Source organism: Homalodisca vitripennis, chromosome 8 (genome assembly GCF_021130785.1).
Source record: "Homalodisca vitripennis isolate AUS2020 chromosome 8, UT_GWSS_2.1, whole genome shotgun sequence".
Taxonomy (NCBI): domain Eukaryota; kingdom Metazoa; phylum Arthropoda; class Insecta; order Hemiptera; family Cicadellidae; genus Homalodisca; species Homalodisca vitripennis.
The window spans coordinates 13,153,583-13,172,567 of NC_060214.1; the positions used below are offsets into that span (position 1 = coordinate 13,153,583).

Sequence of the window (18,985 nt, forward strand, 5' to 3'; positions counted from 1 at the left end):
GAATTGCATGTTTAGGTTTCTCTCCTCAACTCGACAGAAACTGGATGTCTTAGTTTCTAGCATCAACCTGAGTACAGATTTCAAGAACAAAACTAATTTTATGTACATAGATGTAGACATTTTGCTACAATCTTCCAGTTATGTTTTGATACAATTTGTTTATTCCTTATATTAATGATGACATAAAACTTCGATTGATCGTTTGTGAAAAGCATAATATTCAATACTTTAAATAAAATATTAATAATACAGAGGAATTGTTATTATTTATTTATGACACTCGATATGTAGAAATTGTACATATAAGACCTACTGCTTGGTCTAATGTATAATTCACAGCTCTTTAACCGAGTGTTCACGTGATTGGTTTTCGGGGATGCCATTAAAATAAAGTTTTAGAAAAAAAAACTAATGTACTTAGAAGCCGGTAGAGTTTAAAGGCGATGATAAAAATAACTTAATTTTCAGTCAATCCCAAACCATGCACTATGACTAGAACTCCTTTGGTTCTTGTAGGCCTAATCATAGCCTGAGAAAGATAGCCAATAAAGTGGTGTGAATATTATCAGCGCACAACATCCAAGTAATTTACACATGTTTCTGTTCTAATTTGAGTTGTAAATATTATTTACTTGGGCATTCTGTTCGGGTACACCCTAGTTTTCCATTGTTTCACAAACTTAGACCGTCATCTAAATAATATATAATCGAATAAACCATATCTCTGTTCTAATGATTTCTTTTCTTCTAATTTTTATGAAAATGTTCCACTATTATCGTCGTTTATTTACTTGTATTATATATTTTCAGTTTTTTGAATTCCAAACACATTTATGATAAGCATAATTTTAAAATCAATAATTTTTATTAAATTGAATACATACCTAAAACTTATAAACATTTTCAATGTGGGTTTTTAAGGTAGTGCAATCAATTTTGGGATTGTAAAATATTTTCAATGTTAAATTCATATCCCATTAAGATAATGTCCCTGAATACAAAAAAGCATATTTTTAAAAACATCGAGTGAAATTAAAGTAGGTATCTTAAACGATTTTGTAATCAAGCCCGAATAAAACAGCTGAAGATAAAAATGTGAAACAAAAAATTATAAGAAGATATACTATAGACTAATAACAAGATATATATACTAGAACCAGTAACAAGATAACTTTATAACAATATAAAAATAAATACTAGAACGATGGGTGTTAAATAACAAATTTCCATAAAAAACTTAATTGATTTTATATTTAAACACATAAAATAATTTTTATGGTAATAGAATTCAATGTTGATGTATTGAATGTAAAATCTAAAAATGCGATTTCTGTTGTACAGGGCAAGCACTGACTCTACACCAGGAAAGAGAGACCATATGGATTGATTCTCACTTCACTAACACTCCACGAACTTGTTTCTTGAATGAGGCAAGAGAGGTGCCGAAGGAATAGATCTCAGAAAACACTAGACTTCACCAATACTGATTAGTGCCATCGCCAAACGTGACGAACAAAATGATTATACTCGTAGTAAAGTACAAAAATCTTTAACCCTAAATTATAAACATAATATGCCACAATTTTGAACTGACTCTTAATAGTTAAGAGTTGAATCAACGATTATATTATTGATAAACTTATATTGTATTGCTTTTCGTCAAAGTATGATAAGAATGAATAGCCGTCAAGTATAATTATAATAATATATTTAAAGTTTTATGTGCTGTTGGACATTCGTTATAGGTTTGTCTTTTAGCTATATACTGGACCATAGTGGTCCTTCCATTGTACTGTATAAAATTGTTCTGTTATGTATATAATCTCCTACAGAATGCTTCCTCGAATTATATATAATAGCATGTGATCAATGATATGAAATTTTCAACCCCCTTGACTGGATCTAACATGTAATATGTTATTTAGGCAGCCTAATGGGCTCATACTAATGCCTCGTGTTTTCATTAATGGAGTCAATGAATTTGACACTACGTTATTGGTGCTAGAAACTAAGACATCCCGTTTCTCGTAGGCTAGTTAGTCATGGCATCGTGAGACGTGCGTGGTATTTAAAATTCGATATCAATCTTTATTATGAACTCCTCATAATTAGTTATCCCCTACCTTGACTTCAAAAAAGAATAGACACTGTATTCGTACGAACATTGTATGCTACACATTTAGTGTGGTAACGCTAGTTAGTGCTGTACGGTGATTTATAGATAGGTCTACCATTCTAAATCTTTTCGTTAGAGTTTTAATCCATTTGAGTATTCCAGTAATGACCCCATTTTAATGAATTACATTTTAAAATGTTGGTTACTTATATTCTTGTCAAAATTTTACTCCACAACATATTTTAAATATATTTATGTGATATATGTATAGTAACAGTTTTTTTTGTCACGAACTATGCCGTTTCAAGTGGATTTCTAGCATTTGGAGTAAATATTTTCATATGCATAATGCCTAGTCAATGACTATTTACTGTCATTTTTACTTTATGAAATAACTAGTTAACTCTATGCTTTTCATAAAATTGAGTATCCAATTATAGAACTACAGCACTAGTGTATATTAAGGTTGCATAACAAGATTTTAAAGGCTGCTACGTGACAAACAAAAAAGGATTTCACCGTTGTCATGGCAACGGAGATTCAAAACAACTTGGGTTGACTTATTTACATGATGAATAGAATAATTTTATTTCTAGTGAGTAATGAAGTAAAATGATAAGTTATTGTATTTGTTTATAGCATTACTGGTACTGTTTAAAAAAATGCTCCTAACAGTTTAATTAGGTATACTAACATAAAAATTTCAATATCACAGTTTCCTTGTAAATTGCAAAATCACCATTACAGACCTCAATAGGCCTAAAATTGTGATAAATTAATACATAACAAGAACAAAATGTTGAAGCAAACAGTGTCTACAGTTTCAGAACATATATTTCCAGGAATTGGATATTCATTTGGTAGCAATTCTAGCTTGCCACAAGTTAAAGAAAGTAAGTGATTTATTTGTGTGTACAAGCATTGTTTAAAAACGTAATTTTTTCTTATAATACTAAATTTTAGTTTACTTAGTGTATACAAGGAATTATACAATTCAAAGAGTACTTTCTGTTGTTTACAGTTTGATAAATATTAGGCCTATGCCTATTTGTATTAATATTAACCTAGTCTGTTTAATACAAGTGTCCAATTTTAGGAATGAAATAGTGCAAATACAAACAAATTACAGTGATAGCCCTGAGCCCTTATAATTGTGGTTCACAACAGTTTGACCTTCATTAGGGCTTCTGTCCTATTAAGATTGAGAGTTTTAGATTGCTTGAGGAACAAATTAACGCATCCTTTAATGGTGCTTGAAATATTTTCACACCGAAGATATTTGGTTTTTCAGAGTGAGCCAATGTTGAATTGAAAATTTGTTTTTAATTTCAGTATGGTATGAGTGTGCATTGTTATATTCTTAATGTTGTAACTTGTAGCAGACACACTCATATTGATACTGTACACTACATTTACTTAGACATGGAATTAAACGTTAATTTCAAATTTTGTGACCAACATTTACTGCAATGAGATTGGGGTGGTACAAGCTCAACATGTGAAAAGTTTTTGAGATTTAAATATAAGCCACCCCAAAGGATACAACATGACTATATGTGACATGCAACTGCGTGGTTGATACTTCATGTCACAGTATTTTTTAGTTTTGAGAAATTAAAAAATTAGTTAGCTAAAAGGCTCTTAAATCTTGACCAGCATCCCTTCTGTATAGTTATCCATTATCACAAAAAGTAGCTTGGGTGGATTTGTTACAACGTTCAGTAACATATTTAGCCCTTTTTACGTTTAGATGACTTATTTTTTTATTTAAGTGTCATTCTTTATTTTGGATGATTGATTTAGGTTTGGAAGATTTCTTGATTTCGTTACCCATTGGTATGCTAGTTTCATCATCTTGACTGTGAGGGATTACAATCTTTTGGTAATGACTTTAATATTGTGGATTTAAAAACATTTATTGAAGTCTGTGATGTTGTGTTTTTGCAGTATGCTGGGGACTGGTTTGTCTTTGTAACCTACTTTGACATCTTGTCTGTGACCATTTGCTCTTAGGATATTGGTTGTGAGGTCTATATATTGTGCAGGACAATGTTGGTAAGTGATATGTTCTGAAGAATAAGTGTTGTGTCCTTTTATTTTATTAAACACCTTTGTTGATGAGAATATTACGGTGTTAGTAATTTGGATTATAGAACATGTTTTGCATATTTAGTTATATCATGGGGAAGAACCATGGGTTGTGTTGTGATTGTTTTTAGTAATAGTTGTGTTAGGATCAGATATTTTAGGATTGACAAATAGATTTTTCAGATTAGGGGTTGTTTCAAAGTGACAGTGGGAGCAGATGTTAGAAAATCCGTTGTGTTGTAAAATTTTGAATCTTTTAATACAGAATTCAGTTGTTGTGGGTCTTTGTTAAATGTTGGACAGACAAGAAATGATAAGTTTTGGGTTTTCTAGAGGTGTTGTTAGATTGGGCAAGGTGGATTTGGTTCCAGACTAAGTTCCGTGGATATCACCACTTACAAAAGCGTCAATGATGGTGTTGTTAAAAAGTGTTCAATTCATTGTCATTGGAACATATACGCTGTCCTATTACTGCTTGACTAAATGGGATAGACCTTTTGGTGTTGTTAGGGTGACAACTATTGATGTGAAGGTGTTGTAGGTAGTTTATTGGTTTGAAATAAATTCCAGTCTGTAATAGACCATTTTCACATGGGAGGTTAAGCTGCTTGTTCAGACAAGCCTGCTCAAGCTTGCCCATTCAGATATTGGTGTAAGGTGAAGAATTAATATGTAATTTAATAGAGACAAATTAAAACTCCAAAGTAAAGTATGATTTATTAGGGGAGAGGGGGGGTACCTTTGAACTGGGGGCACATTTTGAACAAGTTTAAATTTTCCCGCCATTTGATGAGCTAACTGCCTGATTTTTTTTTCTACTTCTTCTTCTCATCTGTATGACCTAGTACACCTGTTTCCCTCCATTTCTTTTAACCTTTGTATTCAGTGCCAGATAGGTTAGGTTTTAGCCACATTTTGTAAAACTTTTGAGTTTTGAGTTGTAAGACTGTCAGCGGAAGAAAGAATTGAAGAATTGACCAACCTTATATTCTAAGGTAAGTACATTTATTGAGCAAATTTTTTTGAATATAATAACATAAGATAATCTGTTCAACTAACTAAGAAAAAAATCAGTTTCTTCTACTGTGACATGTGGGGTACATTTGAACAAACATTGGGGGGTACATTTGAACATTCTAAAATTATTCATAAAAGTTACTGGTTTTGTAAAAAAAAGGTAAAATATAAGAAAGCCGAATTTTTTAGGTTATTTATTAGCATTTTGTACAAGTTAAACAATTTATTTATTTTATTTTTTTTACTGGAAATTATAAATATTAAGAGAATTGTTTTAAACCTAGAACATATAATGGTAGGCTATCATCAAGATAGAATAAGCATGAGGCCTATTTTTTGTATTAGTTCCATGTTTATATTTTTAAATCTAGTACTTTTCTTACATTAAAACACACAAGTTGTCATACGTCTTAAATCTCTTCATTAAAAAAAAATTTGATATCAGCAGCCTAATATTGAAACAAACCTAATTTTGATCTTACATTGTAGGCCTTGGCCTACTAAAACAATAAATTACTAACTTACATTATGTTTAGGTAATAACTCACTTTTGTATTGTTTCAGGTTACAATGGTTAGGAAACTACATCAAGAAAAAAGTGGGCCCAGAGATAAATGAGCGAGATGTGGAGGAAGGCTGTTAAGCTTGTTTTGGAAAAAACGTCCCAATACGTCAAGCAGCAGAATCGTTTGGCTTGGTTCATACCATGTTATTCTATCGAATAAAAAAAGCAAAGGCTCTTCTAAAGACAAATTTACCATCTAAGCACACTGATATCCGAGTCCCTTCAGCACCCGCACCCCCTTTTAACATTTAATAGCAAGTACACTTCTAACCAAGTATTTTCAGCTCAAGAAGAAAAAATGCTAGAAAGAATATATTATTACATGTTCTGCGATGAACTATATGGTCTCACGTACAAAATCATTAGAGCTCTTGCATTTCAGTATGCAGAAAAATTGGGGCCGATGTCCAAAAAAATGGGAAGATAATAAAACAGCTGGTTTAGATTGGTTTGAAAGGTTTTATGAAAAGACATAAAGATTTATCACTGAGAAAACCTGAAAACACAAGCTTAGCTAGAACATTAGGTTTCAATCGGAAAACATTGAAGAATTTCAAAAAAACTTAGATGATGTTTACAAAAAACACAAATTTTCTCCGAGTGACATTTTACAATCTTGATGAAACTGGGATTAAAACTGTCGTGCAAGCCCCAAATGTTGTAGCTAAAAAAGGCACTAAACAAGTAGGCCAAGTTGTGTCTGGAGAAAGAGGGCAGCCTTATTACAATGGTTGCTACTGTTAATGCGGCAGGCAATACCATTCCTCCAGTTTTCATATTTCCCCGAGCTAGACTACATGACAGTTTAATGGTAGGTGCTATCAGTGGAAGCTTAGGACTTGTTAACTCCCCTACTAGTGGGTGGATCACTAATGCTTTGTTCCTCAAAGTGCTGGAGCACTTTGTGAAGTACAGCCACTGCTCAAAAGAATCACCAGTTTTGTTGATTCTCGACAACCACGAATCCCATTGCACTCTGGATGCAATATTATACGCAAGAGATAATGGTATTTGTATTGTGACAATACCTCCTCATTGTAGCCATCGTGTCCAACCTCTAGATGTTTTCAATTTTTAGGACCATTTTAAACAAAACTTAGCCACAGTTCAAAATAACTGGCTAACAAACAACCCCGGATCTAAACTCTCAATTCATGATTTAGCTGGGTTGGCATCAAAAGCTTTTAATTTAGCATTTACAAGGAAGAATAATCTTTAAAAGGATTTGAGGAGTGTGGAATATGGCCATATTCTACAACTGTGTTTACTGATGAAGATTTCCCATTTTCTGAAGCGATGATAACCTCTAGTACGCCTACACCTGACACTACCGAAATCTTCTAATCTAGGACGCGAAAATGAAAATTACAGCCAAGGTACATCTAATGCTAGACCTACAGGTTCAACATCAATTGAAAATGAAAGCCTAAATGATGGGATTTTTAAACAAAACCGTAGCAGTGTCTCCTAGTCCCAGAGGTTGTTAGGCCTTATCCCCAGCTGCAGGCAAAATCTTCAGTAGAATGTAAAAAAAGGAAGAGAACCAGGAAAATCGAAAATAATTACGGCCACTCCAGAAAAAATTCGGTTGGAAGAAGAAATCAAAAGAAAGCTTTTAGAAAAACAGAAAAAAGAAGAACTAAGGAAGCAGCGTGACATAAAGGCAAAAAGAAAATTAGATTTACCAGAAAAAAAACAAAAAATCAGGACATAACAAAAGAAGAAAAACAAATAATAAGCATAAATCTATTTCATACGAGTCTGACTGTGACGATCCTGACCCAATTTATATGGAAAGTGGAGAAATCAGACTGGGTGGAGAGCTCTGAAGAAGATGACAACTTCGATAGGCCTAACCTGTCTAAACAAGTAAAAATATGTCCGATGCTTGAAAAATACTATGCTGTATTTTATGATATAAGTTGGTATGTAGGAAGGGTGGTTGATTTCCCGGATGAAGGATTTTCTAAAATTAAGTTTTTGAAAGAAGGACTTGGAGATTCATATGAGTGGCCAAAAACCTGATGATGTTCAAGTGATAGAAAATAAATATCTTTTTTACGGGCCAGTACCTTTGATTGGAAATGGACCCTTTCTCATCGACGACAAGTGTAAAAGGAGAATTCGATCAAAATACTCAATGTTAAAAAAGTAGAATTTGAACCTAAATTTTGTTTACACAATCTGTAATGTACCTTTGATTAGTGCACACTATGAATAAAATGTTTTTGTGTATTTCCTTAGTTTTTCTTTACTAATTATCCAATGTTTCAAAATCCACCCCGTCCTTGTTCAAACCTACCCCAGGCTTGTTCAAATGTACCCCTTAGTGGGGTACATTTGAACAACATGCAGTGAACTTTAATTTTTTTTTTTTAGCCTAGATATTTTGAAGATTATTAACATTAATTTAAGTAATTTGTTGCATAATAGTCTAAAGATCAATGTCCCCATGCTTGTTTATCAAAATAATTAATTTAAAAAAATACAAAAATATTTTTTCAAAAAGTGTTCAAAGGTACCCCCCTTTTCCCCTACCATGAAACAATGTTTAAATAAATGCAGTTCACAAACACTATTTTTGTTGTAAAAGTACAGTATAAAATGGACTCTATTTGTGATTCTATTTCTGAAAGAAGTATATTTTGTCATATTCTCCAATGTTTTTATCTAACACTCTTGATGGAGGATTCAGACTTTGTTCCATTTGGGTTCTTAATACTAACTTTAAGCAAACACCTTTGGAAGCAAACAGGCAAACTATGTGAACAAATTCAAGCAATTAATTTAGGTTCAATAGTTACGTAGCGATACGTCAAAACCATACCTACAATCCTCTGTAGTGGTGCATAAAACTGCAGAAACTCCCCCCCCCACCAGGGCGTTACGTAATTTAGGGACAGCCTTCTCTAAACCAAGTTTCAAGTTTTTAGTACCTTTCTATCAAGAGTTACTACACAGACGGTTAAAAGGGCACATAATAGACTTTCCTTTGACCCTATAACCCCAAAATCAATAGCAATCATCTTTGTACCTAGAGGAACCTAAGTACAAAGTTTCACATTTCTAGTTTGCCATTTATACATTCAGTAACTTGTAGAGTGTTCAAAGCTAAATTGATTGATTTATCAACAACTGTATCCTAATTGATCTTTTTATACTCATAATATGACTTTTAATACATCAATGTTCCAACATGGTCAGTCATCAATTGAAACCATTTTGTTCATAGAAAGCACAGAAGCTCAGATGGTAGTAATTATACATTTTTTGCAAATTTTAAGATTTTTCTATTTATTTTTATTGGTGTTATGGATTTCAGCGAGGCATATTATCATATTATCGATGTTCTATTTTTTAAAAGATATAAAATCCAAAGATATTTAACTCATTTTAAACTTTTTTTAGTTATTTACGCTTGACTAAAGGTGTCAAAAACTTATTTAAATAATGATTATTGCAATCCAGAGTCTGTAACATGAATGTTCATAGTAGAGTAGCAGGTTCATAAATGTACACACTCAGTTTGTCTCTGTAAAGGACACAAAGAAGAGAGCTGTTTTTTTTTTACTAGAGTTCAGAGGTTCATTTGCTTGCTCCATAGTGATTTATTATTACCATTATAACTTCCTGCATGATTGACATGTATATTATTGTACATTCTATAAGCAATAGATTTTTTTTTATTGAATGCTACTAGTAATAACCACACTAATTTCCAATGCAGATTTGTATTTTATGGAGTTGCGTGAAGATGAAATCTTTGATTTCAAAGGCCTTGCATGTAGTAAGTGTTTACATTAGAAAATTTTATATTTATTATTAATTGCATTGAATGTATATCTTTGTTACTCATTAGATGCAAATATAGGTAAATATATTGTTTTTTTACCTTTAGGGCATATTGAGCAAAATATGCTTGGGCAATAACTGATATATTTGCTACAGAATGTAAACTGTGTTTCAGAACATGAGGCGATCAGTAATTTCCCACTGCAAATGGCGTTGTTTTTCAATGTTGCTTTTTTCCCCGTGTGGCTCGTTACCATCATAGTGATGCTACCGTTGAAGGTAAGTTACTCCATATGGTAAAAATTAACAATCCTGAATGTAATACTAGTTATAGATTCAATTCTCAAATTAGCAATCGTATAAAAGGCTGATTCTGTACGAATGTTGAGTTTAGCTCCAGTTTATCTTCTTCTTAGTGCAGCATCTGGAATCTGACGCTGTCACAGACTTGACTCCTGGAATCTGGTGTCATGTTCGTCTGAAGAAATACAAAAAAAAGTCAACGACGAAGAAGCTCAGATATTTCTGTGATGTCAAAACGATGTAAAGAGTTCATTTGAATTCTTTGTCACCACCTTTTAATGGATCTTTTCAGATGAACACAAACCCAGATTCCTTGAGTCAAGTCTGTGACAGCTTCAGATCCCAGACACCGCAAAAAGAGGGTTAAACTCAACATTCATGTAAAAGAGGATTAAAAAAGGTCCAACATACTCAAAAATTAAATACTATAAAAAATATTGAACAAAAAATTAAATATAAATTTTTCCTAAATATAATAAAACATTTAATGTCATTTATTATAAATTAGTTATGAAGAATGATTTTTGTTAAATAACACATATTTTATTATGTTTATAAGTGCTTGCATTTTAGTCAAGTGTAATTTTCAATATTTAGTTTTTTAGTCTTTTATATTCTGAGGCCTTTCATCTGTATATTTTCGAATAAAGTAAAAATATCATACACATTTTTGTAATATTGAACAGTGTGATATTATTTGTGCCATTTCACATGCAACTGTTTTTGTATATTTAGATTGTATACAAGGAGTTTATTTTCTCCTTTTATACATTAAATTTTGAAATTGGTTATATTCAATCACAAAAAGAAATTTGTCAGAGAAATGGATTATAGTAAATGGAAATATAGTAGAAGCAGAAGGAATATTCTTTGCTTTCCTACACTTTTGAAATTATAACATGACTTACAATCAATCATGTTTAAAGCAGAACGTGGGAATAATAAGAAAAATATGGACCCATTTTGTTGTTTAAAAATAAGTATGAAACTAAGAGCTTGTAGATTCTCTCTTAGAAACTCCCCAAACGAAGAAGAAACTAAAGGGAAATGTCTTTGATTCAATTATACATCATATTGTACTATATTATTGATCAAAATTATGAAATCCTAAGTGCTAATCAATTCTGACTTTAAAAAACAATTATGAGCAGAACATTTTACAATTTTGGACAAGTTGTTGCTGTCCTATCAGGGTAGTAGTATGCCTGTATCTAGAGTGTGGATACTGCGGGTGAATCCCTTCACTCAAATTTGAAACAAACTACTGTACAATAATTATTTATCATACATGGAGTTAATACCTTCACTACTGCTAGTGTTATACGTAATAAATATAATGATGTGTTAGCTACTAAGTAACAGTGAATTATGTTAACTGAAATGTAGAATAATGAAACTGGATCTTCCCAGAATATATATTTATGTATATTTTTAGTTGTCAGTAACATTTCCTAGTGTATATTGTTCTTGGTAATACAAACTAACAATATACAGAGTGTTTCAATATTATGCTAACAAATTTTAGAACATGATTTATCATGCTAAAACATAGAAAAAAGTTCCAATAAACACATGTCCTAAAAAGGTTCGTTTTCAGTCTGGATGTCTGTTTGTGTTTTCGTAAAAACTCATAAAACGTTCCTTAAGCTACAGGGATTTTGCATGACTATTGTATATTATAGACCTAACACTTTGTAAAAGATGAATAAAATATCTTTCCCAGTTACAAAATGGCGGCTATCTCAAAATTTGGATGCTAGATTTTGTAAAAACCATAGTGGATACGACAAAATTATAAGAATCACAAAAAACCAGCTTGTTAAGTGACGCTATGCTTAACACCTCTTACATTTCCCAAAATGTGTTAACATCATTTTGAAAAACCAGCAATTATACATGTAAGTTTCATTGTTTTCAAAATGAAATTTTAGGTACACCCCAAATTTATATTTATCCTTTTTAATATATTTGTTCGGTTTACAGTACGACAAACTACCAGACTTGAACAAGGTGATATTGATTATAGCCTTGACTGCAGCTGTTGTGATTGAAATCACCAGACTGTACATGGGTTATTTAGGAAACCTCACAGGAAACGTAAGTATTTACTAATATACTTACATATAGAAGTAAGTATATAAGGGATTTGTATGTTTTTCCTAATTTTTCACTTGTTAAAGGAGAGGTAGAGAAACCATAGCCGTACATTTGATAGTACAAAGTACTGGAGTGGTTATGGAAACACGAACTACTTTGTTACGTCTTTTCATAACTGGAGTGGTTATGGAAACACGAACTACTTTGTTACGATGTTTCATAACTGGCGTGGTTATGGAAACAAGAACTACCTTGTTACGACGTTTCATAACTGGAGTGGTTATAGAAACACGAACTACTTTGTTACGACGTTTCATAACTGGAGTGGTTATGGAAACACAAAACTACCTTGTTACGACTTTTCATAACTGGAGTGGTTATGGAAACACGAACTACCTTGTTACGACTTTTCATAACTGGAGTGGTTTATGGAAACACGAACTACCTTGTTACGACTTTTCATAACTGGAGTGGTTATGGAAACACGAACTACTTTTGTTAACGTCTTTTCATAACTGGAGTGGTTATGGAAACACGAACTACTTTTGTTACGTCTTTTCATAACTGGAGTGGTTATGGAAACACGAACTACCTTGTTTACGACTTTTCATAACTGGAGTGGTTATGGAAACACGAACTACCTTGTTACGACTTTTCATAACTGGAGTGGTTATGGAAACACGAACTACCTTGTTACGACTTTTCATAACTGGAGTGGTTATGGAAACACGAACTACCTTGTTACGACTTTTCATAACTGGAGTGGTTATGGAAAACACGAACTACCTTGTTACGACTTTTCATAACTGGAGTGGTTATGGAAACACGAACTACCTTGTTACGACTTTTCATAACTGGAGTGGTTATGGAAACACGAACTACTTTGTTACGTCTTTTCATAACTGGAGTGTTTATGGAAACACAACTACTTTTGTTACGATGTTTCATAACTGGGAGTTGGTTATGGAAACAAGAACTACCTTGTTTACGACGTTTCATAACTGGAGTGGTTATAGAAACACAAACTACTTTGTTATGACGTTTCATAACTGGAGTGGTTATGGAAACACACAAACTACCTTGTTTACGACTTTTCATAACTGGAGTGGTTATGGAAACACGAACTACCTTGTTACGACGTTTCATAACTGGAGTGGTTATGGAAACACAAACTACTTTGTTACGTCTTTTTCATAACTGGAGTGGTTATGGAAACACGAACGAACTACTTTGTTACGATGTTTCATAACTGATTCCAAGATTCAAGATTCAAGATCTTTATTTGTTGTTAAACATGATTTACATGCAATAAACATCGTCAGTAATATGAATGGCTTAAAAAATATTTAAACTAAGAACTTCTTATTTCAGTTTCCTTAAGCTTCTTCAATTTCTTAATTTTTAATAATTTAATTAATAACAAATTTAAATAGAGTAACAAGAAACTAACAACAAAAAATTAACAGAAATATTAACAAGATTAACAGTGAATAACAAAACAATAACAAAAAGCCTATAACTAGTGAATTAAAATAATCGAGATAAAATTGGTAAAATTAGTCAACAATTTAAAATAAACTACAACAAATCAACAGTAATGAATGTATTATCCTAATTTAAAATCTCATATCACTAGTATCACTTGCCAAATATTGTTCTATAGAATAAAAAGCTTTCTCTTTAAACCAGGTCCTCAGTACATTTTTAAATTTCACCATGCTGACTGACCAAGCTATTCTTGGTAGTTTATTAAACAATTCTATTTCAATAAATATATGACTTTTCTTTGTTTTCTCTAATCTAACACTTAAAACATCTAACTTTCCATTATATCGAGTTGGGGGTAACTATGTACATCCTGTCTTAGCTGATATTTACTTAGGTTTTGCCTTAACTCTTAACAAACAATCATAAATAAATAGACAAGGCAGAGTCATTATATGTAATTCTTTAAAAACTGGGTAGCAAGACTCTCTTTCTGGGTATACCCTTAACTACTCTTAGTGCCTTTTTTTGCCATAAAAACACTTGCTTGGCTGCACTACTATTACCCCATAACACCACTCCATACAGTAGATGAGGATGAAAGAATGCATAGTAAAGCTGTCAACAGCATCTCTGAACTTACACAGCTTTTTTAATTTACGTAATAAATAAATTACTCTAGCTAATTTTTTACAAATAGTTTGAATATGAAAGTCCCAGCTTAGCCTACTATCTAAATATATACCTAACTGCTTAAACAGGTTTAAAATTATTGCTTACATTAAAATCTAAGGAGAAACATATGTGTTCAGTTTTGTCATTATTTACTACAAGAGAGTTTGACTTTGAACCATTCTTTTGCTCTTTCTAATGCTCTGCTCTGATCCAACATAAGAAGGTCTAGCTGTTTGTTCCTGCTCAGTAGTGTTGCATCATCTGCATATAGAACTGAATTGCAAGGCATGCTATTTGCAAAGTCATTCACCGCTATAATGAACAAGAAAGGCAGCGACGTAACTAGGTTATTCAGCACCCGGGGCAAACACCTATTTTGGGCGCCCCTCCCCCCCACCAATTGAACTGAAAACTAATTCCTTATAACTCCTCTTAAAAAGTGTGGTGTGTCCATCGGTACCTACCGGGTACGCTACATTAATACTATCTTGAATCTTGATCTTAAAATACTCAACCTCAAGTTCAAAGTAGTATAGGCCTAAATATATTTGGTAAATAATAGAATACGTATTTTTCAAAAACAAATAGTTTATTTCAAAACAACACCATTTATACTAAAACACTTATGATAGTAAATTATGTAAAATATTGATTTAAACATTTAATTGTTCTTAGAATTTAACTTTTCGGCTTTTCTTGCAGCAAATGTACTGACAATCTCACTGAAGCATAGTTTTTTGAGGCTACCTGGTGCTCAATGGAAATAATCCCTAGGTTTGTCAGCCTCTGTTGCCCTGTCAAATTCCGTAAATAATTTTTTATTATTTTAAGTTTTACTAAAACTTCTTTCATTCGAAGCCACTGAAACCGGAATTGTCAAGAAGATCCGTAAGGCAGTCATTATGTTTGGATATACATCCTCCATTTTGTTCACACACAAAAATTTTCAGAAGATCAATCGAATTGGCTGTTTTGGATATTTGGTACTAAATCCAAACCATGGTATTTGAAACTTTCCACTTCAGTTGCCAATTCGTCTTTGTCCAAGTCTTCTTTATATTTGGAGGCTAATTCAATTGCTTTAGCCTTTAGGTCATCCCCACTCATTGTTCCCAAAGCTAGCTCCGTTGAGAAAACCAAACAAATGAATTTATGTTTTGAATAGAGTTGAATCTTTTCTCCTGAGTTCACAAAGAATGCGATCGACGATTTCTAATAGCTGCTGTTGAAAATTTCTTCTCTTCTGAGAATTCAGGTGCTTCATCTTCGGCATTCTCATCAAACATGCGCTTTTTTCTTCTCCTTTTCGAACTACTTTGAAATGAGGATCAAGGCCAAGATTTGTTGCCATTTCTTTGGCTTCTTTCATTGCAGCGTTTTGAATAGTTTGCCCTTTCCGAGTCTAGTTCAGAGATCAATCGACTGATGTGTTTGGCCGATCTATGTATGGTGATATTCTCCACTTGTAGGAGCTTGTTCACAATGTCAATGCGGGTCAATTGCTTGTACCAAAAAACAGGAGAGAACTATAAACTCAAACTGCTTGACATTTTTCAAAAGATTAGCTGCTTCAGTTTTTGTTTCATCTGAGGTAGGTTAGGCTGGTTCTGAGGTCATTTAAAGCATTTATAATTTTACCTAGATGCTTGTATATAACTTGTACAGCTTCCCTCTTAGTCGACCATCTGGTGTTTACTTTGTAGTTTTAGAGATAGAGGGACATGTTTTTAATAAAACCTCCCATCTATTGGTCGAGGAAGCAAAAAAAATTGTACAAGCAGTTTAAGAGTTCCAAAGTATGACTGTACCTCCCCTGACATACTAGCAGCATTTGCACCTACTAAATTTAAGGAATGAGCCGCGCAAGGCACAAAATAAGCCAGGTTGTTTTCGGCAAGAATCCTAGATTGGACGCCTTTTTGTATTTGCCCAGCCATATTCGAACCATTGTCATAGCACTGGCCCCGGCAGTTCTTCAAATCTAAGCCATCTTTTTTTGATTTTCTCTGAAATTTCTTGCGAAAGACCCAATCCAGTTTTTTCACCAACTTTTTACAAAATCAATAAAACTCTCCACTACCTCCGGACCCTGTTCGGTGATTTTCACATAACGAAGGACTTGAGACATTTGCTCCAAATGACTTACGTCGGGAGTACAGTCAAACATAATTGAAAAGTATTTTGAAGCCTTTGATGTCACAAAATATGTTTTCTCTGACTTTTCCTGCAATAATGTCTAAAAATTCATTCTGGATGAGCGGCGAAAAGTAAACTGACTTGGCCTTTTTTATGGCGAAGAATGTGCTCTTTCAGAGGTGCATGGTAATGAGATACTAGTTCAATAGTGTTCAAAAACCTACCGCATCTAGGGTCACTGAAATCCAGGTTTTCATTGGAGCCTCGTAATGGGCCTGCCATCTTTTTGCTAGGTGTAAGATTACATCAATGATAGCATACAAAACACCCTTTCCAGTGTGCCTCTTCAAGTGCAATCATGTCTTGTAGTTCTTTGTCAATGCCAAGAACGTTTACTTAAACTAGATTCTAAAATTTTTTCCAAGCACAAAAGCACTGTTTTGTGATTTAAGGAGTTCTCATGCTCAGGAATCCGTTCACCTCAATTTCTTCCACTGAGTGAACCCTTCATCTTTGGCTAAAGCAGAAATCTTATGTGGATGTTGATGTTCAGTGTGCGAAAAAAGTTTGCATGGATACAATACAAGGAATTGTTTGATTTGCTATAGACTAGCCATGTTCGATGTACTTTTAAGCCATTAGGCATAATTTTTGTAAACCACTCTTTAGTCAACTGTCTCCCATCTCTTAAAGTATTGTTAAGATCAGGTTCTATTTTCCCTTCATTCAATAATCTCGATACGAGAAAACATCTGTCTGCATCCGAAATGGTATTAGGCACTTCCCCGGATCATTTAGATCAATAGATTTAGTAAGACTCACCATGGGTTGGATCAGTTGTCAAACTCGTAGACGTACCATTATTATACTTTTGCTCCGGTTGAAACATCTCGATCTCTTCACCCTCGACGTCATCCTGGGTGACCGTTGGTACAACTGGAAGTTCTTCCAGCTGAAGATTTTCCGTACCAAGATTAGCATTAGTTGAAAACACGTCTTGGACTGCATCAGCTGATGACCCTCCATCTTCAAAAGTCGTACTTGTTACTACAGCTGATTTCATCTGAAAAAATAAAAAATTCGAGTTACCTTCATTCGATAAAATAATATTATTGGTATATTTGTCAATTTGTGGTAGAACTTAGCTGTTTAAATTGTGCCGTATTTATCTAAAAGCATAGTTTAACGCTAAATTAAACAATACTACTGCCGACAAAGCATCTCCTACTATACTATTTTTTTTAAAATAAATTATGACGTTCTTAGTTCTTGGTTAAAGCGAAATGTCGTCTTCAAGTGTGACGATGACTAGATTTGCTGCTTGTTTAGCGTTTCTAAGAAATAGCTTAAGAAGAAGAAAGCTTAAACCCTGTGTTCAAATTATATATTTTTTTAAACACAGATTCATATCAATAGTACGCTGCTACAGTTACAGAAAAGTTAATTATGATATAATTTTACAGGTTTCAAATAAGTTAATCATTAATCTGTATTAGTTAATAAATACAAAGTAACAAAGTACTGTATAATCTATCTTACCTACCTTTACTGTTGTTTCATTTAGCCATGATGATAGAAGAGACGAGGATTGATGTGCTTCTTTTTTTCTCTCTTTAGCTCTTTTGCGATTTTCCGCACCAGACAGTTTTTTTTCGACATGACTAAATTCACAAACACGAAAATAATATTGCTAGTAACACTCAAAGAAACAGCTCCGCAACCACTTTACGTGAACCGAAACCACTGATGATGTATAATAATGAAGTAGAAGTATGAACTATTGTCAACAATAGTAGTGCACAACTGCACAACATACGCAGTTAGTCTGTTAGTCAAGGTCCAGGCCAGCGAGCATCGATGTGTTGTGTTTGTGGCAATGTGGCATGTGTGGTGCGGTGAGAGGGATGGGGGAGCTGCGGGTGGGAGCCGGGAGGGGAAGGAAGTGTCTGACGCCGCGCCGTCCTAGTGATCATTCCACAGATAACACAGTGTGCCCATACTCGTTCTGTACAAGTTCATGCAGACCGTAAACATGATTCGTAAATAGTCAGATAGCATTCATCATTTCACTTTGCATTTTTCTTAGACTTAAATCAAATAAAAATAATAAATATAATGATTTTCTTTTGCAACACACCTCGCATTAAAAAATATTTTCAACAATTTTTATTAGAAAAATCTGTGGCCGTGTTGGCGCCCCCCCAACAACTTGCGCCCGGGGCACATCCCCGCGTGCCCCCCCCCTAGTTACGTCGCTGAAGAAAGGTCCCAATACTGATCCTTGTGGTACACACCAATTTTTTACATTACAGAAATCAGATTGGTCATTAGCCTGTACCACCGTCTGCCTTCTACCAGTGAGGTATGATGAAAAAAGTCTCAGTTCCCCATCCTTAACACCATATTGATTTAGTTTTTTTTCAACAGCAAGTCATGTGGAATGCAGTCAAATGCTTTTGATAGATCTATTAGTGTAGCAGAACATATGGTTTTTACATTCAAAACTATTTAAGACTTTACTGACTACTGATTCTACAGCCTTGATAGTATTACGGCCACGGTATAAACCCAAACTGCTCATCACAGATAAGACCATTCTGTGATATATATCCATACAGCTGCTCTTTTATACAATGTTCAAAAATCTTACAAAAATAGGTACCAAAGATATTGGGCAATAATTGGCTGGATTCCGTTTATCTCCTTTCTTA

General features: G+C 33.4%; 1 protein-coding gene across 2 annotated transcripts in view; it reads left to right on the top strand.

Moving 5' to 3' along the window:
* The first annotated feature begins 2,660 nt into the window (after positions 1-2,660).
* Positions 2,661-18,985, top strand: part of LOC124367317 (transmembrane protein 17-like) — a 33,531-nt gene continuing 17,206 nt past the window's right edge. For both annotated transcript variants that reach the window (XM_046824047.1, XM_046824046.1), the window contains exons 1-3: positions 2,661-3,009; positions 9,754-9,857; positions 11,865-11,978. In XM_046824047.1, coding sequence (XP_046680003.1) covers positions 2,913-3,009; positions 9,754-9,857; positions 11,865-11,978 — 315 coding nt within the window. In that variant the 5' untranslated portion in view covers positions 2,661-2,912. The remainder of the gene's footprint in view (positions 3,010-9,753; positions 9,858-11,864; positions 11,979-18,985) is intronic.